The sequence below is a fragment of the Anomaloglossus baeobatrachus genome, chromosome 2, assembly GCF_048569485.1.
Source record: "Anomaloglossus baeobatrachus isolate aAnoBae1 chromosome 2, aAnoBae1.hap1, whole genome shotgun sequence".
Taxonomy (NCBI): domain Eukaryota; kingdom Metazoa; phylum Chordata; class Amphibia; order Anura; family Aromobatidae; genus Anomaloglossus; species Anomaloglossus baeobatrachus.
In genome coordinates, this window is record NC_134354.1 from 193,023,452 (window position 1) to 193,046,050 (window position 22,599).

The 22,599-nt window shown below is 43.5% G+C and overlaps 1 protein-coding gene across 2 annotated transcripts in view; it reads right to left on the reverse strand.

Annotated features, from left to right (window-relative positions):
* LOC142291211 (cryptochrome-1-like) overlaps positions 1 to 22,599 on the reverse strand; it is a 117,678-nt gene that overhangs the window by 41,741 nt on the left and 53,338 nt on the right. For both annotated transcript variants that reach the window (XM_075335567.1, XM_075335568.1), the window contains 4 exons: positions 16,137 to 16,253; positions 15,240 to 15,390; positions 8,789 to 8,929; positions 4,933 to 5,103 (listed from right to left, as the gene is read on the reverse strand). In XM_075335567.1, the coding sequence (XP_075191682.1) occupies positions 4,933 to 5,103; positions 8,789 to 8,929; positions 15,240 to 15,390; positions 16,137 to 16,253 (580 nt within the window). The remainder of the gene's footprint in view (positions 1 to 4,932; positions 5,104 to 8,788; positions 8,930 to 15,239; positions 15,391 to 16,136; positions 16,254 to 22,599) is intronic.

Here is a 22,599-nt window from a genome sequence, read left to right on the forward strand (position 1 = left end):
TTTGGCCTACTCCTCTTTGCAGATGAGCTCTAAATCATTAACTCGGAGCTTCAAGTCCCTACATATGTTTTCTATGGGAATTTGGTCCGGAGACTGGCTAGGCCATTCTATAACCTTAATGTGCTTCTTTTTGAGCCACCCCTTTGTTGCCTTGGCTGTATGTTTTCGGTCATTGTCGTTCTGGAAGACCCAGCCATGACCCATTTTTAGTTTACTGGTGGAGGGAAGGAGGTTGTCACTCAGGATTTTATGGTACATGACTCCATCCATTGTCCCATTGATGTGGGGAAGTATTCCTGTGCCCTTAGCAGAGAAACACTCCCAAAACATGTTTCCACCTCCATGCTTGACAGTGGGGATGGTGCTCTTTGGGTCATAGGCAGCAATTCTCCTTCATAGGCAGCAATTCTCCTCCTCCAAACACGGCGAGTTAAGTTAAAGCCAAAGAGCTCAATTTTTGCCTCATCTGACCATAGCACCTTCTGCCAATCACTCTCAAAATTATCCAAGTGTTCACTTCAGATCGGCCTGCACATGTGCCTTTTTGAGCAGTGGAACTTTGCGGGCACCTCAGTATTTTAAGCCATTACGGCGTAATGTGTTACCAATGGTTTTCTTGGTGACAGTGATCCCAGCTCCCTTGAGATCATTAACAAGTAACCCCCGTGTAGTTTTATGCTGACCTTTTACCTTTCTCATGATCCTGGATACCCCACGAAGTAAGAATTTGAATGGTGCCCAGATTGATGTCGATTGATAGTGATTTTATATTACTTCCATTTTCTTACTATTGCACCAACAGTTGTCTCCTTCTCACCCAGTGTCTTACTTATGGTTTTGTAGCCCATTAAAGCCTTGTGCAGGTCTATGATCTTGGCCCTGACATTCTTAGGCTATGTGCGCACGTTGCCCATGCTAAAAAATCTGCAGCGATTTGGCAGTGCATGTGTACTTCAAATTGCTGCAGAAACACTGTGTAATGGATGTAGTGTGCAGAATAGATGCCGATTTCATGCGCTATGGATGCTGACTCTCCCATAGACAGAGTGGGAGCAGCATCCAAAGCGCACCAAATAAGTGACATGTTGTTTTTTTGAGCGCAGCGATTTTGATAAAAATTTCAGCATGCAAATTACTGCGCTCTGAAACGCAACGTGCGGATGGATTATGCACAATCTTCAAAGATTGTGCTGGGGACGCATGAAGCATGCATTTACGTTGCAGTGCAATATGCATCGTAAAAGCATGAAATTACGCAATATGCACACATAGCCTTAGAAAGCTCTTTGCTCTTGCCCATGTTGTAGAGTTAAGAGGGCTTTACACGCTGTGATCTCGCTAGCGAGATCGCAAGCGATTGTACCTGCCCCCGTCGGTTGTGCGACACGGGCAAATCACTGCCCGTCGCGCACAACCTCGCTTACCCCCGTCACATGGACTTACCTGTCCTGCGACGTCGCTCTGGCCGGCGAACCACCTCCTTTCTAAGGGGGTGGGTCGTGCGGCGTCACAGCGACGTCACATGGCAGCTGTCCAATAGAAGCTGAGGGGCGGAGATGAGTGGGACGTAAACATCCCGCCCACCTCCTTCCTTCCGCATAGCCGGTGGGGCAGGTAAGGGGATGTTCCTCGCTCCTGTGGTGTCACACACAGCGATGTGTGCTGCCACAGGAACGAGCAACAACATCGCTAATTAAAAGGAAACGATTTTTTGTTTTAGGACGACCTCTCCGTGGCAAACGATTTTTGCCACTTGTGCGATCGTTTTAGGTCGCACATGACTGTTACACGCTACGATATCGTTAATGACGCTGGATGTGCATCACAAACAACGTGACTCCGACGATAATTCATTAACGATATTGTAGCGTGTAAAGCCCGCTTAAGACTGTGCGCGTGTGCATTTTTCCTGCATTTTGGCTGCATTTCAAACTGCAGCGTCTCATTGTAAAAATGCATGCATCCCCAGCAAAGTCTATGAGAAGTCTGCAAATTCCATGTGCACGTTGCTTTTTGAAACGCAGCGTTTTGGATACCAAATATTTGACAAAATTGATGCGTTTCAAAAAGCAACATGTCACTTCTTTTGTGCGTTTTGGTTGCATTTTCCACCAACTCTTTCTGTCTGTGGAAGCGCACTGTCAAAAATGGATGCAGAACGTATCCAACATGCATCCAAAACGCAGCATTTTGGATGCATTTTTTTAGGCACATGCAGTGTTTACTGCTGTCAAAACGCTGCACTTTATTTGTCAACCAGAACGCACACGTGCGGACATAGCCTTATAGTCTGACTGATTAATTGAGTCTGTGGACAGGAGTCTTTTATACAGGTGACAAATTAAGATAGCTGTCTTTAATGCAGGTAACGAGTTGAATAGGAGCATCTAACTGGTCTGTAGGAGCCAGAACTCTTAAGGCCCAGTCACACTAAACAACTTACCAGCAATCCCAACAACGATACAACCTGATAGGGATCGCTGGTAAGTTGCTAGGAGGTCGCTGGTGAGATGTCACACTAAAAGACGCTCCAGCGATCCCACCAGCTACCTGAACTGGCAGGGATCGCTGGAGCGTCGTGGAAGCATGCTGCGCTTGGTAACTAAGGTAAATATCGGGTAACCAACCCGATATTTACCTTGGTTACCAGCGCACACCGCTTAGCACTGGCTCCCTGCACACCTAGCCACAGTACACATCGGGTTAATTACCCGATGTGTACTGCAGCTACATATGCAGAGAGCAGGGAGCCGCGCACACTGCTTAGCTCTGGCTCCCTGCTCTCCTAGCTACAGTACACATGGGGTTAATTGCCCGATGTGTACTGCAGCTACATGTGCAGAGAGCAGGGAGCCGCGCACACTGCTTAGCGCTGGCGCCCTTCTCTCCTAGCTACAGTACACATGGGGTTAATTACCCGATGTGTACTGCAGCTACATGTGCAGAGAGCAGGGAGCCGCGCACACTGCTTAGCGCTGGCTCCCTGCTCTCCTAGCTACAGTACACATGGGGTTAATTACTCGATGTGTACTCTGCTACATGTGCACAGAGCAGGAGCCGGCACTGCCAGCTAGAGCGGTGGACGCTGGTAACGAAGGTAAATATCGGGTAACCAAGGGAAGGGCTTCTTGGTTACCCGCTGTTTACCGTGGTTACCAGCCTCCGCAGATGCCGGCTCCTGCTGTCTGCACATTTAGTTGTTGCTCTGTCGCTGTCACACACAGCGATCTGTGCTTCACAGCGGGAGAGCAACAACTAAAAAATGGTCCAGGACATTCAGCAACAACCAACGACCTCACAGCAGGGGCCAGGTTGTTGCTGGATGTCACACACAGCAACATCGCTAGCAAGTTGTGCATCAGCAGCGATGTTGCTAGCGATGTTGCTTAATGTGACGGTACCTTTAATGGTGGGTAGGGGATCAAATACTTATTTCTCTCTGCAAAATGTAAATACATTTATATAATTTATACAATGTGATTTTCTGGATTTTATTTTTGATATTCTGTCTCTCACTGGTGAAATTAACCTACCCTTAAAATTATAGACTGCTCATGTCTTTGTCAGTGGGCAAACATACAAGATTAGCAAGGGATCAAATACTAATTTTCCCCACTGTAGGTTATGCAATTAAATGGGTTATCCTGGACTATTTCATGTCTTTACTACTATGTGCCTAAGAAATAACAGGTAGTTAGATGTTAGATACATGTGTGTTCTACCCAGAGCCAGCTCAGAGAGATCACGGATCCTCCTGCTGGAGACTTTGCTACTTCATGTTAACAGAATGGCTCTTCCTCTTCCGAGCTGATCTTTTGACAGGGTGTGACTGCCTGCGTCATGTTAATTGACAACTTGTTTTCCGCAGTTAGACAGTGGGGAGATGGCTGTCTAGCAGCATGACATTGGCAGTCACATCCCATCAACAGAGCAGAGCAGAAGAGAAGGCGCCGCAGTGTCAACAACAGCAGAAGCTGCAGAATCAAGGTCAGGAGCGGTCTGTGACTACTCTGGGCCTGCAAAGATTGTCACCACGCAGAACAGGTAGGTAATTGGCAACTATCTAAACAAAAAAGCACAAAAAAGTGGCTTAAAGGGAAATGAACATTACATTCTTTGTTTAAATAGCAAGTGCTTTACATAAATTCAAACAGAATATATCAATATTGCACAGAGATAAGGGAAAAATAGATCATCAGGTACATTAATACATATAAAAAAATCATGTGCATGCTTAAAATGCGAGTATCTTACAACTCAATACAATCATACCCGCAAAGTAAGAGATACCCATAAAGTGTCATGTGCAGCATGTTCAACAAATAAATCATTGTAACCCATGGCCCCAGGTTAGACACTGATCATTAATTACAATACCTTATTGCACACTAGCCCACTAGGGAACAGGGTTACCTATTACCCCACCATCCAGAGATTATACAGAGTGGCGTTCACAAAACACATTTCATGACACACAAAATAAGGTTAACATCAACTGAATGATAGCATTGTATACATGTACCAGTGACCCACAAGGTAAAGGATACAAGACACCCAGCCCGGGACGCGGGCTTCGCAAACCGCTTCTTCAAACCAGGGAAATGCAGTGTGGCCATATTATTATATTATTGAAAAAGAGTATATATCTATATATATATATATATATATATATATATATATATATATATATATATATATAGATAGATAGATAGATACTGTATATATACATACTGTATATATATATATATATATTATTTAAAAAAACGTGATGCATAAAATCAATTACATCCTGATATTGTGAGCCAACATGTAACAACCTATATTATCACATTACAGTATGCCAAGTACTCTTCTTTAAACTGTAACTTTATACCTTAGGATGACCCCTGAAGATGTAATGCAGTATGTACTGTACAAAGCAAATAAACTTACCATTCTCCATCTGTTGAGCTTTTCATCATCTTTATACCAGTCTATCTGAAGACATATGGGATTTCCTACCATCTTTGTGAAATTTGGAGTCGAAGAGGCGACGGTATAGAAGAATTCCCTCCAAAGAAGTTGTCCCTGTAGAGATACTGGTGGAAGAGAATGATTTTTTGCCTGCAATATAAAGCATTGTAATGCTCTTCACAAAACAGACCATGGTTGTATATTAGTTGCTAGTTTAATGCACACTACTATATGGCGCTGGACGGTCCGTCATTTCACTTATTAGATATAGGTATGTCATGGTTATAAACAATGACCGGTAATTCTGCATCAGCTGCTTCCAAAAATAAAGAAAACTTTACATTTTGTAGGAAAACATTAATATCGGGATGAACTTGAAAACATTATCGTGTGTATCACAAGACACCATGTCTGTGCGTTTCAAGCCTAAAATGGGCTGTTAATCTTGATGGTGTGTTAAGAAATAAAGATACTTTTATAAAGTGAGAAACACCCCGGATATAGCTGGATATTTATGAAGACCCCCACCAAAGAGTCCAATGTCCCACAACAAGGTCTAGTACATTATTTAAAGCAATTCAATAAAGATACATGAGATCATTTTTTTTTTTATAACTGAATGTTTTATTAAGTTTTTAGAACAGATACAAAAAAAAATACATGGATGCATGGATATGTCTCACAAGCTTGTTAATAACTGTAAACCAGAAATCAGTATCCATATTATCCACTAATACAACATGAGATCATTTTTAAAATGGAGACCCTTTGGGGAATGGTATTAAGTCAAAAGATTCAATAAGCTTCTTGGGCAAGTAATAAATTAGCCCTGTTTTCACTGTTGTGGGATGGTAAATCCTTCCAATACCGAATATAGTTAGGGATGATGTATCGTTTTGACGCTTCACAAGAAAATGATGTGAAACGCCTGACATGGACCATTTTATTTGTAAAGGTGGCAGGATTGCAGCAGTAATATGTTCCATAATTATTGTGTTAAAGGGGTAGTTCACTACTCTGCAATAGTGGCCACATCTGTGTAAAACTGATTGGGAAGGGTTTTTCTAAATACCTTGTTCAGCCAACTCTGCCTCTGAGCGGTGCTTTTGCGGTCCACTCATGAGGTGATACCCCCGAGCTACATGACCTCTGAGACCCGGTGATCTCACGTCAACTTCCAGTTGACCCGACATCACCAGTCTTCCTGAGTGGGCAGTAAATTGCTGCTCATCACAGCCCAACATTGCTCCTGCTTGCAGTGCTCTGCAGCTAAGGCGAGAGCATGCGACATTCTTGGCTGTGATGAGTGGTGAAACGCCGCCCACAGCCCAGTCACTCAGGAAGACTGGAGCCACCTCGGGGATGTCAGGTCAACTGGAAGTTGACGTGACATCAACGGATCTCAGAGGTCATGGAGCCCGGGTGGGTCACTTCATAGGGATGAGCAGACCACAATAGCACTGTTCAGAGGAAGAATTGGCAGAACAAGGTATTTAGAAAAAGCCTTCCCTATCAGTGTTATAAGGATGTGGCTACTATTGCAGAGTAGTGAACCACCTCTTTAAGTTAATGTGTGGTATTATATCCTAATAGATAGTGATAGGCGAACACAAAATGCTTGCCTGTTTGTTACTCATTTTGAACTGGCCAGACGTTCAGAAGAGCTTGACGCGAGTAACGAGCATTGTGGAAAGTCAAAGATTAGCCAGTTTGGCACTCAGCCCACATACAGCCAGCCATACACAGAGCATTTCCAGCGGGAGGGTGGGGGTTATTCATTTTTTTAGCTCCACTACATCCGAGAATGTTGTTTTATCACCCAGGAGAGCCATTCAGAGACTGTGACTGGCTCTCCCTAGGGCGCCTGCACACATCATGCAGTGAAGCAAGCCTGTGCATTGTGGTCATTGTTTCATGGACAAGATATCTGAGCACCCGTGATACTCGACCGAGCTCCACGAGTACCTGAGCACCCCGAAGCTCGACTGAATAACAAGCAGTGAAGAGCAAGCTCGCTTATCACTAGCAATAGACCAAATCTGCACTCCACAACGTATCAAACGTGTTACAATTAATAATAGATTTTATAGTATACGAACAACCATTTTTAAGAGTAAGAAAAAATGTTGATATATTGTGAAGCATCAAGGCGATACATCATCGCTAAGTTTGAGGTATTGAAAAGGTTAACTGTCCCACATCAGGTGGAGAGTGGACTAAATTGTTCTTAACCCATGAAGTTTATTCTGTCAATGTGACTTCACTGGAAGCCACAGAAGTGGTCCATGACTGTGATGAGCCGGCAAATATTGCCGCCAGGCAGAATGGGTATGTAGTTAGCAACCACCTGCCTGTAAGTTCTTAGCCCTATAGGTGAAAGTAAGCAAAGTCCTGGATAACCCCTCTATACTTTGTTAATCTTTAGACTTTTTAGATTTAATTTTTTCTTTCTATTGACAGGGAAGGAAATACTAGATAGTTACACAGCCTTTCATTATGCATTACAAGTTATATGAAGCCGCCTGCACACACCGGTTTTTGACTCATTTTTTTATAATTTGCATCAAAATCTGCATGCCTCTCCAGAAGCCACTAAAGTTTATAGGATTTTGGATTTCCTGTGCACATGGTGCGGATTTTTATCATGCAGTTTTGTTGCAGATTTTGATGCAGAAAAAATTTGCACCATGTCAAATATTGGTCTGGATTAGCAGCATTTGTTCACCCATTCACTTCAATGTTGTGATGAAAAAACACTTCAAAACCACAGGTGTCTTCATATTGTAACTTTTTTGGTTGGTTTTGGCAGCGTTTTTTCAACAGGGCCAGTACAGCTAATGTAGACAGCTATAGGCTGCCACACCCAGCTGCTTGGTTTCACCTTGGTTGCCAATTAAGATTCAGGAGAGTATGTTTTGGTTTTGTTTATCTTTAATTTAAAAAAAAAAAAACCTCTGCTCCACCCTATTTTTGATTGCCAACCAAGGTAAGACCAGGCAGCTGGGGGCTGGTATTTTCAGCCTGGTGGAACCCATTGTTATTGGCCCCACCAGTCTAAAAATAGCAGCCCACAGCATCCCCAGAATGGTGCATCCATAACATGCGCCAAATATGGCGCTTTCCCGGCTCTTCCATTGCCCTGGTGCAGTGGCAACAGGGTAAAGAAGAGGTTAATGTCAGTTGTGAAGTAACATCTGGCATCAAGCCCTGGTATTAGTTATGTAGAGGCGTCTATTAGATACTTCCCATTACTAACCCGTTAATAAAATAAATCACTCTCCCAATCCCTTGTTAACCATTTTAATAAAAATCATTAAAAAAAAAAGTCCGCCGTAATCCACGGACATCCTGTGGTGGCCATCTCCTCTGGAGCCTCTTCTATTAGAAAATGAGGTTTCAGAGGTAATTCAAGGTTAATTCCCACAGTCAGTGATGTCAGAGCACACTGAACTCAGCAGCAGCGCTGCTAGTGACATCAATGGCTGTGAGAAATGACCGGCAGTGTCCTGGCAATAGCAATGAGCATCACTGGTACTGGGGGATGAGTAAAGGGGAGTCACTATTTTCTTTCCCAGTGAAATAAATGTTATCCTTTCTTGACATCAAGAAACATTTTTTTTTCTTTTTTTCTCTCATCTAGCTTTATCGACAACAATTTCTTTCTTGCTGACCCAAAAAAAACGTATCGAAAACCGCACCCAAACTGCATTTTGCCACAATGTACAGATTTGGTTCAGAAGATTTCTGCACCAAATCTGCAGCGTTAACATTGAATTGATTAACAAATGCAAGAATCAAAACAAGCCATCATGAGATCTAGCAGAAAAGGACTCACCTGAGCATAGATCTTAGAAAGTCTATGGAAGAAAACTCGGACTGATAAGCACCCCAAATTAAAGTAAGGGCTTAATCCAGTTGTACTTGGAAGAAGAGAGTTGGGAACAGTTTGAGGTTTCTTGAACTCGGAAATCCAACCCTGGAAAATAAAACAGTACAGTTGGAATAATCCAAAGCAGTGTCTTGAGGAATAACTGTTGATTCATAATATTTTTGACATCAGAAATTTTGTTCAGTTGAGGTTCAGGAGGTAAGACCCCCACTGATTACTGGAACAAAGGCATGGAAATACTTAGCAAAGCATTGTACCCCTTCGACTGTGTTCAGCTCACTTAGGGTAGATGACGTTATTGGTTTGCTGACTTAGAAGTGAGCGTTTGTACATAGTTATAGAAGGAGTCTAGCTGCCCATACATAGAGGTTTGTAGTCCAAATAGTTGCATTTGCCCAGACAGGGATATTTTTAACCTAGATAGTGGTATTTAGGTTAGGTTTCCGCATTACAGAGATTACCTTGCCATTGGTTTCCAGGCTTACATGCATTGTCTAATACATAAACAAAATATCTCTTTTTTCATATATTCCTATAGCAGTAATGCAGTACCAAAGTTCCCTTTATACATTGTTGGCTTTTTAGTGTGCAGCTGTATGCATTTTCTAGTTACTATGTTTTTTTTCGACTGGCACCTATACACACTTGCTGGATGTGCGGGTCAGTTTTTTACAAATATTTGTACATAGCTAAAGACTAAAATGTCCATCAAGCAGGTAACACTTAAAAATAATAAAATTTAAAGATGAATTACTCGTGGAAGCCCCTACAGTTTCAGTACAGTCTTTCCACTGTTTCCCAGAGTTCTTTCTTTACAGAGTGCAGTGGTGATGTTTGGACTATTGAATATTACCTTTGCAACAAATCACTGTTCGCAGCAGTCACAAAAAGGTACACAGTACAAGACCTCTGAAGCCAATCATTATCTGCAGCGGTCACATGATGTAGGTGACACTTCACCAATATGGCACAGTAAATATAGAAGAAGTAGCACTTAAACGGTAGGGGCTAATAAAAGGGGTCGTCCACTACTTTTACATTGATGAGCTATCCTTAGGATAGGTCATCAATGTCTGATCGGCCGAGGTCCAACACCCCACACCCCGCTGATCAGCTATTCTCAGTCCCGACGGCAGCAGCGGGCATCCAGAAATGCTCAGTTCTGGCACTGCTCCCTCTCCTGATAGTGACCACGGCCGGGTACTGCACATCTGCCTCCTATTCTAATCAGAAGGAGGTGGATGTGCAGTAACCGACCTTGGCCACTATCAGAAGACGAAGCAGCACTGCTACTGAAAGATTCCCTTTACAGCTACAAGATCCCAAGTAGAGATGAGCGATGTTCGAGGCTCGAGGTTCGCCAATTTCATGTTCTAGTGATTTTGGGGGGTGTTCGAGACATTCGACGAACTTGAGCTTTTTGCTAAAAGCTCGACAGTTCGAGTTACGTTCGAGAACGGTTCGAGCGCTAAAAACGTGGCTTTTCACAGTAAGACTATGTGCACACGTTGCTGTCTGCATGCGTCCTGCATCCCCAGCACAATCCCTCTCTCTTTCCTACTCACCGATCACGGGCGTATCGCTGCACGCCTGTCACAAATCTGCGGCGTCTTTTCCTCTTTTGAAAATGGCTGCCACTTCATTATTCACTCAGTTATTCCGTGCTTTCCCCGCACACCGGCACCCATGATTGGTTGCAGTCAGACACGCCCCCACGATGAGTGACAGCTGTCTCACTGCAACCAATCACAGCCGTTGGTGGGCGGGTCTAAATCGTGCAGTAAAATAAATAAATAAATAATAAAAAAAAAAAATGCGGTTTCCTAATATTTGATATCAGCCAGGATAAAGCCACACGGCTGGAGGCTGGTATTGTCAGGATGGGGAGCGCCACGGTATGGGGAGCCCTCCAGCCTAACAATATCACCCAGCAGCCGGCCCGGAATTGCCACACCATTAGATGCGGCAGTCCTGGGACTCCACCCAGCTCATCCCGAATTGCCCTGGTGCGGTGGCAATCGGGGTAATAATGAGTTAATCATGCCAGGCGTCTCCCCGAGACACCTTCTATGATTAAACTGAAAGTGAAAGTAAAGAAACACACACAGCGAAAAATCCTTTATTTGGAATAAAAGACAAAAAAACCCTCATTTACCTTTTTATTAACCCCAAAACAACAATCCAGGTCCGACGTAATCCACACGACACTGAAGATGACAGGGAGCGATCTGTGTCCTCTCAACGTAGCACCTGAAGTAAGCCGCGCTGTCACCTCAGACTTCAGTCTGCATTGCAGACCTCAAGACTAGGAAATCTGCCTATGTTCCTCATTGGAGCCAGTGGCTGAATGGATAGAGTTCTAGCCCCGGCCGTCCCGGTAAAAAATTTAATTTATTTTTAATTTTAAATTAGAACTATTTATAATTCTAATTTAATTTAATTATGCACTGAGGGGAGGAGCCGGACATCAGCCACACTCATCTAGTGAGCCACACCTCTAAAATCGGAGCAGTTCACGGAATGAGGCTGCATTGCTCTCTCTCTTTCAGTCAGTCAGTCAGTCAGTGAGTCAGTCAGTCTCAATCAGTCAGTCAGTCTCAATCAGTCAGTCAGTCTCAGTCAGTCAGTCAGTCAGTCTCAGTCAGTCAGTCAGTCTGTCTCAGTCTCAGTCAGACTCAGTCAGTCAGTCTCTCTCTCTCTCTCTCTCCCTCCTCCTCTCTTCTCTCTTCTCTCTCTCTCTCTCTCCTCTTCTCTCCTCTTCTCACCCCTCTCTCTTCTCTCTCATCTCTCCCTCTCCTCTCCTTCTCCTCTCCCTCTCCTCTCCCAGACCTGGCGATGATCAGCTGATGTGGTCATCTGACGGAATCAGCTGACGCTATAAGTTGAGCGGTGAAGCTGGCTTTTAACCGCCCAGCCGGCTAAACTATCAGCTGATGCTGACGGACAGGAGTCTGCACAGAAGTGTGTAGTAGTTTTTTTTTGCACTGATGCATCATCTGATTGTATAAAAGCCGTTTATACAATCAGCTGCTGTGTCATTTGATTCAGGCCCTTGAACCTGACACATCTGATCGCTTTGCCTTCCAGCAAACTGATCAGATGATATTGGATCCGGATTGGACGGACCCTTGAACCAGGATTACTGTGGAGGGGGGGTTCTTTATTTCAAAAAAGATGGAGTCACTAATTGTGTTGTGTTTTATTTCTAATAAAAATATTTCTGTGTGTTGTGTTTTTTTTTATCTGTACTAGAAATTCATGGTGGCCATGTCTAATATTGGCGTGACACCATGAATTTCGGGCTTAGGGCCAGTTGACAATATACAGCTAGCCCTAACCTCATTATTACCCAGCAAGCCACCCATCACCAGGGAAGCTGGAAGAGTTGAATACAGCGCCAGAAGATGGCGCTTCTATGAAAGCGCCCTTTTCTGGGGCGGCTGCGGACTGCAATTCGCAGCAGGGGTGCCCAGAAAGCTTGGGCACCCTGAGCTGCGGATTCCAATCCCCAGCTGCGTAGTTGTACGTGGCTGGTCACAAAAATTGGGCGAAGCCCACGTCATTTTATTTTTTAATTATTTCATGAAATTCATGAAATAATTAAAAAAAAAAAAGCTTCCCTATATTTTTGGTTCCCAGCTGGGTACAAATAGGCAGCTGAGGGTTGGGGGCAGCCCGTAGCTGCCTGCTGTACCTGGCTAGCATACAAAAACATGGCGAAGCCCACGTCATTTTTTTGGGGGGCAAAAAGCTCCTGCATACAGTCCTGGATGGAGTATGCTGAGCCTTGTAGTTCTGCAGCTGCTGTCTGTCTGTATGGAGGAGAGCAGACAGCAGCTGCAGAACTACAAGGCTCAGCATGCTCCATTCACTAGTGTATGCAGGAGAGCAGACAGCAGCTGCAGAACTACAAGACTCAGCATACTCCATCCAGGACTGTATGCAGGAGCTTTTTGCCCCCCAAAAAAATGACGTGGGCTTCGCCATATTGTTCTATGCTATGCTAGCCAGGTACAGCAGGCAGGTACGGCTGCCCCCAACCCCCAGTTGCCTATTTGTACCCGGCTGGGAACTTAAAAAATAGGGAAGCCCTTTTTTTAATTATTTCATGAATTTCATGACACCACACAGAGAAAAAATACTTTAATAGAAATAAATACACAGACACACTTAGAGACTCCATGTTTATTACTCTCTGTCAGCCCTCCACGATCATGCTCTTCTGTCTTCTTTCTCCTTGAACCCATGCAGCTCTGCTACATCAGAAGGCACAGCATGGGAGGAAGAACGCTGCTGCTCCCGTGCAGTCTATTCACTCGGTGAGAGTGAGCAGAGGCTGCAGGCTGTAAGCGGGGACGTCACTGCTGTCAAGCGGGTTACCATAGCAATGGTGGTCCGATCACGTGATTGCCGCTGTGGACTATAAGCGGTGATGTCACCGCTGACAGGCGCGTTGCTATAGCAACGGTGATCTCCGTTATTCACCGGCTGCCACAAACAGAACGGGGAAGCAGAACGGGGAAGCAGACCATGTGCCAGAGCATTTCGCCGGTATACGGAGATGCTGGAACGATCACCGCGTACCAGAGAGATGCAATGACAGGACCTAGCATGAAGTCATAGCCATGTGACCAGTCTGTAGCCAATGAGATAATAGACACGTGACTGGTCACATGCTTTTTTTGACGTCATGGAAGGTCCTATCATCCGTGCTGGTTACCGGGAGGCCGCAGCGATTATCGGAAGGAAAAGCGGTGGAAGACAGTGCAAGACGAGTCGCGGGGACCTGTAAGTGTTATGGCAATGTTTATTAACTGTATGTTTACATTTATAATGTGTTTTTATGTGTTTGTGTTTATCTGCCATTGGTTTCAATGGGGCTCGAGAGGTTCGTTGAACCGAACTCGAACGGGGCATCCGTTCGACGAACCGAACTGAACTCGAGCCTTCAGAGGCTTGCTCATCTCTAATCCCAAGAAAGATATTACTATAGTGGTAAGTGGTTAACCACTTGGATTCTCCAATGACTGATAAAGCTTGATAAAGCTAAGGGGCTGTGACAAGTTTCTGAGTACTACACTCCTTCAGGAACCCCTTAACTAGAAGTAAAAGTAACACCTTTTACTGTTTGTATGAAGATATTTCTTTATTGAAATCTTAATGTAATTTACAGAAACAAAAATTCAATTGAACATGTAAAACATGAACACACATATATAAGAGATAATATATATATATATATATATATATATATATATATATATATATATATATACAGTACAGACCAAAAGTTTGGACACACCTTCTCATTCAAAGAGTTTTCTTTATTTTCATGACTCTGAAAATTGTAGATTCACATTGAAGGCATCAAAACCATGAATTAACACATGTGGACAAAAAAAAAAAGTTTGAAACAACTGAAAATATGTCTCATATCCTAGGTTCTTCAAAGTAGCCACCTTTTGCTTTGATTACTGCTTTGCACCAGCCTCAGAAATCGCAGGTTAACAGCAGCTCAGATTAGAGACCAGGTCAATGCCACACAGAGTTGTAGCAGCAGACACATCTCTAGAACAATTGTTAAGAGGAAACTTTGTGCAGCAGGCCTTCATGGTAAAATAGCTGCTAGGAAGCCACTGCTAAGGACAGGCAACAAGCAGAATAGACTTGTTTGAGCTAAAGAACACAAGGAATGGACATTAGACCAGTGGAAATCTGTGCTTTGGTCTGATGAGTCCAAATTTGAGATCTTTGGATCCAACCACCGTGTCTTTGTGCGATGCAGAACAGATGAATGGATGGACTCTACATGCCTGGTTCCCACCGTGAAGCATGGAGGAGGAGGTGTGATGGTGTGGGGGTGCTTTGCTGGTGACACTGCTTGGGATTTATTCAAAATTGAAGGCATACTGAACCAGCATGGTTACCACAGCATCTTGCAGCGGCATGCTATTTCATCCAGTTTGCGTTTAGTTGGACCATCATTTATTTTTCAACAGGACAATGACCTCAAACACACCTCCAGGCTGTGTAAGGGCTATTTGACTAAGAAGGAGAGTATGGGGTGCTACGCAAGATGACCTGGCCTCCACAGTCACCAGACCTGAACCCAAACTAGATGGTTTGGGGTCAGCTGGACCGCAGAGTGAATGCAAAGGGGCCAACAAGTGCATCTCTGGGAACTCCTTCAAGACTGTTGATAGACCATTTCCAATGACTACCTCTTCAAGCTCATCAAGAGAATGCCAAGAGTGTGCAAAGCAGTAATCAAAGCAAAAGGTGGCTAGGTGTGTACAAACTTTTGGTCTGTACTGTGTATATATATATATATATATATATATATATATATATATATATATATATTCAAGATATACCTGAAGTGGATATTATTACTTACTTGCTTTTCTAAATGGTGTTCTAGCCTTCTCAGACCATGTGACTCACCACCAATCCAGTTACTTGACTTGCTCCTTGGTATGGCAAGGTCTTCAGGAAGAGGTACTCTGTGTTCTTCAATGAGGTAGGTATTAGCTGGGGTCATATATTTTCTTTAAAAAAAAAAAATTGAAATTAAGCATCTTTGTAACCTCTATTATCCATATACAACTTTATGGCCAGCTCAATCTCCAGACCTGAACCCCATTGTAAACCTCTGGAATGTAATCAAGAGGAAGATGGATAGTCACAAGCCATCAGACAAAGAAAAACTGCTTAAATTTTTCCACCAGGAGTGGCATAAGGTCACCGAAAAGCAGTGTGAAAGACTGGTGGAAAGCATGCCAAGACGCATGAAAGCTGTGATTAAAAATCATGGTTATTTCACAAAATATTGATTTCTGAACTCTTCCTCAGTTAAAACATTAGTATCGTTGTTTCTAAATGATTATGTACTTGTTTTCTTTGCATTATTTGAGGTCTGAAAGCAATGCATTTTTTTGTTATTTTGACCATTTATCATTTTCAGAAAATAAATACAAAATTTATTGCTTGGAAATTCGGAGACGTTGTCAGTAGTTTATAGAATAAAAAAACAATTTACATTTTACTCAAAAATATATCTATATAGAGAAAACTCAGAAAAACTGACAATTTTGCAGTGGTCTCTTAATTTCTGCCAGAGCTGTAGTTAATGATATAATTAAACTAAAATTGGCATGACAGTAATTGTAATTAGTTTTGGGTAAAAAAAATAGCATAATTTAATTAGCGATTCATATGTACTAAGGAAAAATAACCATGTAACAAGGTGAATACAAACAAACAGAACATGGAAAACTGATACTTAAACACCTACTTGAAATGTTCTTCTGTTATTTGTTGAACAGGTAGCTCAGGATCACCAGCAATGGACAATATATGAAGAAATTTTTTGTATGTCAAGGGCGCTTGGCCACAATTCATATCAATGATTCTGGTAAAAAAAATGAAATACAATTTACCCAAGTGGTTGTGTCTAAAGTAAATTAGGCAAAAGCCCACAATTATTAAAGGATAAGGACTACAAAGATAATAAGCTTAGCGTTGTGAATGCATCTATATGGATACAAAAAAAATGCAAAAGCAGAGTCCAAAGTAGTGACAGAAAAAATCCAGATTTTACTAAACCAGTATCTTACCCCTGTATAGAATAAAATATAATAGAAATGTACAATATGTCAAGCTTGTCCACTTTCTTCTGCAATAGCTTGACTCCAAATATAATGCTCAATTTTCTGCAGGATTAATTGGCCATTTGGACAAAGATTTTCAAGTTAGTACAATAGCCTGATCAAGTCTTAGAGACCTGTCTAATAAGATAGGTGGCACCCCTGAGGCTTCAGTTGCCACAGGGTATTGCATCTCACTTAAGGTGCAGTACTCATCTCAGGTAAGGAAGAAGTTAATCACTGGTGTTTCTCACATTCACAAACCACACACAGTTAGGTGCTTTACCACTGGGATTGGCCTAGGGTAGATAGGGGGCTGGCCATCACGAGGCATGGGACTTTCCTGGACAACCACCTGGGGGGCGGGCATCACTTGGGGAAAAGGAAGGAGCATCTTCCCACTTGTGCGGTTACCCCCAGGCACAGCTTGGGGTAAGACGCACTGTCAGTATCTTGGTCCAGGCATCATCTTGCACTTCTGAGAGCACTACAAGACTTGGCTTGGAGCAGACAGCTCAGCCCGGACTCTCTACAGCCACAGGGGATTCCAGGGTCTGCGGAGAGTGCAGGAAACACCCGCAGCCCGTTCCATCTTCCATACACGGGATTGGAGGGACCCCGACTAGGAAAGACACCCAGGGGGACACACCGGTAGTGACCTCCGAATTATCTGGGATCGGCTGAGGCCCATCACCGACCCTGTGAAGAGTATTCCCAAGGCCCCGTGGGGTGCTTCAGATATATGGTCGGTAATACAAAATCTGGTGACAGATCTGCTTTACGAGATGATGCATGGTTCTGAAGAATTGCTTTAACTTATATACTTCATTTAACTTAAATACACAGGAAGACTTAGCACCAGCATTATGAATAAACAAATATATTGTAATGGGAGAAAGATAATTTATTGTTCATAGAAAAGTTGTTTAACTTCTTATGTGGCAGAAATGTCTTTGAGTTCACATCATTAAAGGAGTATTCCCATCTTCATGATCCTATCCCAATATGTAGTTGTGGCGCCCTGGACAAGCCAGGATGTCACAAGCACAACACCAATACACCCCACACTCCCGGTCAGGCACACCGAAGTCAGACAGAAACCCTTGTTGCCTTCCTCCAGGGGCTGATGTCCACACCAGGGGGTGGGCCAGGCAGTTGGCCCCGCCCACCGAGGAGTTCACAGTCCTGGAGGCGGGAAAAGTAAGGCAGATTAGTTTTGGAAGTACAAGTGGAAGGAGGAAAGTGGCAGTAGAGAAGCCTGAAGTTGGTCCGGGTGTGTGGCCCGGACGGATCAGCAAGGTTGGCAGACGGTGGTGACCGTCTAGCAGGAGAGGCCTATTGGAGCCAGCCGTAAGGACCGTGGACGGGTGGTGGCCCGGCGGTACTGGACCGGTACGCAAAGAGAAGCCAGCACCATCCGGCAGGGACTTACGGATCCCGGCAAGGCTAGGAGTCGCCGTGAATTTGCCAAATCCGTTAGTGAAGGGAACCTCCTGGGTTTCCCAGCAGCCAAGTCCCGACAGAAGGCAACAGTCCAACCGAGAGAGGGAAACACAGTCACCGCCAAGGCTAAAGTTCCCAGGGCCAGAGCCTGCGGGCAAAAGGGGCTCCTTCAGCACCCATCCAAGCTGGGGGAGCGGGTTACCGGTGGGAACCCATCGGAACCATACACGTTACACAGGTGCAGGGAAAGGCAGTCACCATCAACCTGCCGGGAGGAGAAACACCGCAGCCGTCTGTGGGACCCATCCATCCAGCCGTGTGTTTTACCGAGAACTGTGTCCTCATCATTGGCTGAGTGAGTACCACAGTGCCGTGCGGCACAGCGCTGCCCCCGCGACCCTGCACCTCACCAGGCCCCGTAACCCGCCTGCCATTCACCCCTACCCCCATCACCGGGCCCCAGGACAATCAAACCCCCCTACCCACGGAGGGGAGAACTAACATCCAGGCTGCTCCCTGTCATCGCTCCCGGGATCCCCGTCCAGAGCAGCGGTGGTGTCACCAATATCACCACAACCGTGGGTGGCGTCACGGACAATATCCAATCCCCACAATCAATCCCCACCCTTTTCACTCACGGGCGAGGAACGCCGCTCGAGACCCCGGGATCCAGCCCACCGCTCGAGCCACCACCGAGCAGCGGCAGCAGCAGCTGGACCCGAGCAGTAGGAGAGCGCAGCGTCCCCTCCTCCGCCCGCGACATAGTAGGTGTAATATTAACAATAATAATAATAATTAATAATAAAACAAATACCTCCAATTAGAAATGTAGTATAGTTATTATTATTATTATTATTATTTATTATTATAGCGCCATTTATTCCATGGCGCTTTACAAGTGAAAGGGTATACGTACAACAATCATTAACAGTACATAACAGACTGGTACAGGAGGAGAGAGGACCCTGCCCGCGAGGGCTTACAGTCTACAGGGAATGGGTGATGGTACAATAGGTGAGGACAGAGCTGGTTGCGCAGTGGTCTACTGGACTGAGGGCTGTTGTAGGTTGTAGGCTTGTTGGAAGAGGTGGGTCTTGAGGTTCCTCTTGAAGCTTTCCACGGTAGGGGAGAGTCTGATGTGCTGAGGTAGAGCGTTCCAGAGTATGGGGGATGCACGGGAGAAATCTTGTACGCGATTGTGGGAAGAGGAGATAAGGGAGGAGCAGAGAAGGAGATCTTGTGAGGATCTGAGGTTGCGTGCAGGTAGGTACCGGGAAACTAGGTCACATAATGTATTTTGGGGGGGCTGTGGTGGACACAGTAATGTATATTAGAGGGGATATTGTGAACATCATATGGTATGGACGGCTGTGGTAACCATCATACCGTGTGACGAGGGGTACAGTTTGGAGAGGACAATATGGTAGGCAGTATGAAGGCATAGTGTAAAAAGAAGCACTTAAAGGATATGGAAAGGGTGCAGTGTGAAATGGGGGCACAGTACAAACAGAGGTTAGCACGGTGGAGGGACAGTGTGGAAACAAAGAGACAGCATAAGAGAAAACAGTGTAGAGCCAACATCCATGGTATAGGCTATGGTTCAAAAGGGTGGACAGTGTTGCTGTTATAGCTGATAATGGCCAACAGTGGAGTGGATATAGATCATTAATGCGGACAGTGTGGAGGCCATATACCATAGATTACTTATTTAGGACAGATATTGCTATGCTAAGGTCATTTTAATAACACTGTTATTTTTAAGGGCACCATGTGGGGATTTGTTGCAAAAGTCCAGAAAACAGGGAATCTGGAGAGAAAGCTATGGATGTGACATCATCATTATGTCTGGACAAGATGGAGACAAAAAGAAAAAAGCAACTCAATCAGAGAAGAGGTCATCCACAAGGAACCTGGATGTAAATATCTACCTATTGATACTGACTACGTTTCATCGGTATTGTTGTTAATGTATAGTCTGCAGTTTGATAATTGCTGATAACAACAATTTGCAGCATCTCCTTAAAATTTAGGACATACTGAGAGTTCTAGGTTAATGAGATACAAATGTCCATGAGACTGACTTGACAATACAATTCTACTAAGCTTGGTGATGTATTTATGTACTGATGGTGGTTCTGGTGACATATACATGTACTAATAATGGTACTGGTGTTGTATTTATTTACTGATGGTGGTTCTCGTGATGTATTCATGTACTGATTGAGGTTCTGGTTATGCACTAATGTACTGATGGTGGTTCTGGTGATGTATTCATGTACTAATGGTGTTTCTGATGACACCAGAACCAACCAGATGGCACACGGGTGGCACATAGATGACAGATAATAGCACACTGATGGAACACACTGATGCACACCTCTACTTGCTTGACACATAAGTTTTTTATACTTACGTGTAAAGGGAGTCTAACACAGCAGCAACTAAGTTTATGAAACCTCAAAAATGTCATCCACACGTCGTGGACATTTTCCACACATAATTGACCTGCTATTCAGATTTTAAAATCTGCAGCACGTCAATTCTTTATGTAGAATTCATTGCAGTCGTCACTCTTGCGATGCATTGTGTGATATTCTCAATAAAATCCGCATGTAAGATGGATGAGTAAATGCAGCAGATATGCTGTGGGAAAGCTGCAGATACACTGCGGAGAAGCCACATCACTTCTACAAAGTGCTCATGTACCATAATGGGTGTGTGTTCTATATGAGGATAAAAATTCACAAAACAACCATAGCATTTCACAAGATTATTTATTATTATGAAGATTATATAATATGATAAGTAAATTGCATTAAATATAAATGACAGCAATGCTTTTCCAGTGTAAAATGGAACAGCTGTACAAAATCTCCAGAGACTATTCTTGAATATTGTCTCAGCTTTTGTCCCCGTAGACAAGGAGTTCAGACGCACAGACGACGGCTGCAGAAACCGTCCACAGATTCTATTTGCTGTTCGGAGAGTAAAATAAACAGGCAGGGATGGGAAACAATCATTCTATTTAAAGAAATAAACTATTATTTGGAGACGCAGCCCGTTCTAACTGATTTTATTATATCCCAGCAGAAGACCTCTGTGGTTGTCTTTTCTTTTTTGTTCGTTGCTAGGAATTGAGACGACAAGTGGTTGCTAAGCAACATGGCACCAATATAAGATTTTCAAGTCAAAGTGGTAGCACATCGGGGAGTCGTGGAGCAGCGATAAAACATCAGTATCTGTCATTATCAGTTTTTGAGAAAGATGTATTTACAGCACAATACAATGTGAGAGAATTGCTAGAATAATTAAAGACAACAACAAAATCTAAAGCCTCGCGAAGACTTCCGTATTTCACAAATTTATTCTATCCGTGTTTTCCATGGATAGAACGCATACCCTGTTGGGGTGTGGGCACTCTTGCCATTATAGAAGATCGTCACTCAGGCACTGTCAATCAATGATCCTTTTATTTTGAGCAAAAAAAAAGACATTTTTTTTAGCAAATTTAGGGTTAAGTTCCAGCTACCTTTACATCAAGCAGCTCCCCAGGATTCAGCTTAGACACTGACCAAGAACCACCCATCTCCCACCTGACCCCAAAGAGCTATTCCCATCTTCAAATTACTATACCATCATGTAGTTGGTATAACAATAACAATAATAATAATAGTTCTTTTGAAAAGCTATGTCACTTACCTTATGTGAATGGCATTACAGTATCTTAGTTATCCAAGGTTACAACCTTGCACATAGGCGCAGTTAGTTGTTAGTGGTCATACTCATGGATACCAAGGCTACTGCCATGCCTGTACATAAAGTAAGTGACATAGCTTGTCAGGAAAACTAGACTACATTTCTAATTGGAGGTATTTGCTAATATTCTTATTATTACAGTTAATACATATTGAGATAGAATCTTGGATATGCAAATATCCCTTTAAGGATCCTGGTCAGGTACTAATTCTGTACCTTCTACAGATCCGCTATTGATTATATAATATACTCCCTTCATAATTTGTTAACACTACAATGTTTAGATAATATGTTAGCGAGAGTTTTCCTCTCAGTAGTACATGTTGAATGAGGAGTCTGTAGTACATCAGAACAGCTTAATTCCTGTACCAATTTCTCCTTCTACACCCCATGAGGTATTTCTTCCATTGTGCTGGAGGCCCATGATACTGAGCATTGTGTGAAATGTCTTCCCCTTTCTATGTACACTTATTTACAGCCTGTGTAATTCCCCCCTCCCCCTGCATATTATCATGACTGTGCTTTACTACCCCTTCATATTTTGATAGAGAACATGTGTGATCTGCCCTCCTTGAAAACCTAGATGCTTCTTCCCTTTACACTCACATGACCTCCTTTACAACCTCCCCTCGCTCTCTGCTGCTTTCTCCATGAATGAGAACTGAGAGTCGATACAGCCGCTATGGTTTTTCATCCATGTCAGGCATAATTCAAAGAAGGTGGCATAACCTGAATTGATATAGCTTAATATAATACATCACACAGAGAGAAAATACTAAGGAAGGAATCAAGAAAGAAGCTAGTTCCACCCTAGGTATACTTGCCACGATAAAGAAAGCATTTTTCTGGTGTGCAGGAATAAAAGAAATAAGCTATTCTGAATTTATTTATGCAATATTAAGCCAAGCCACA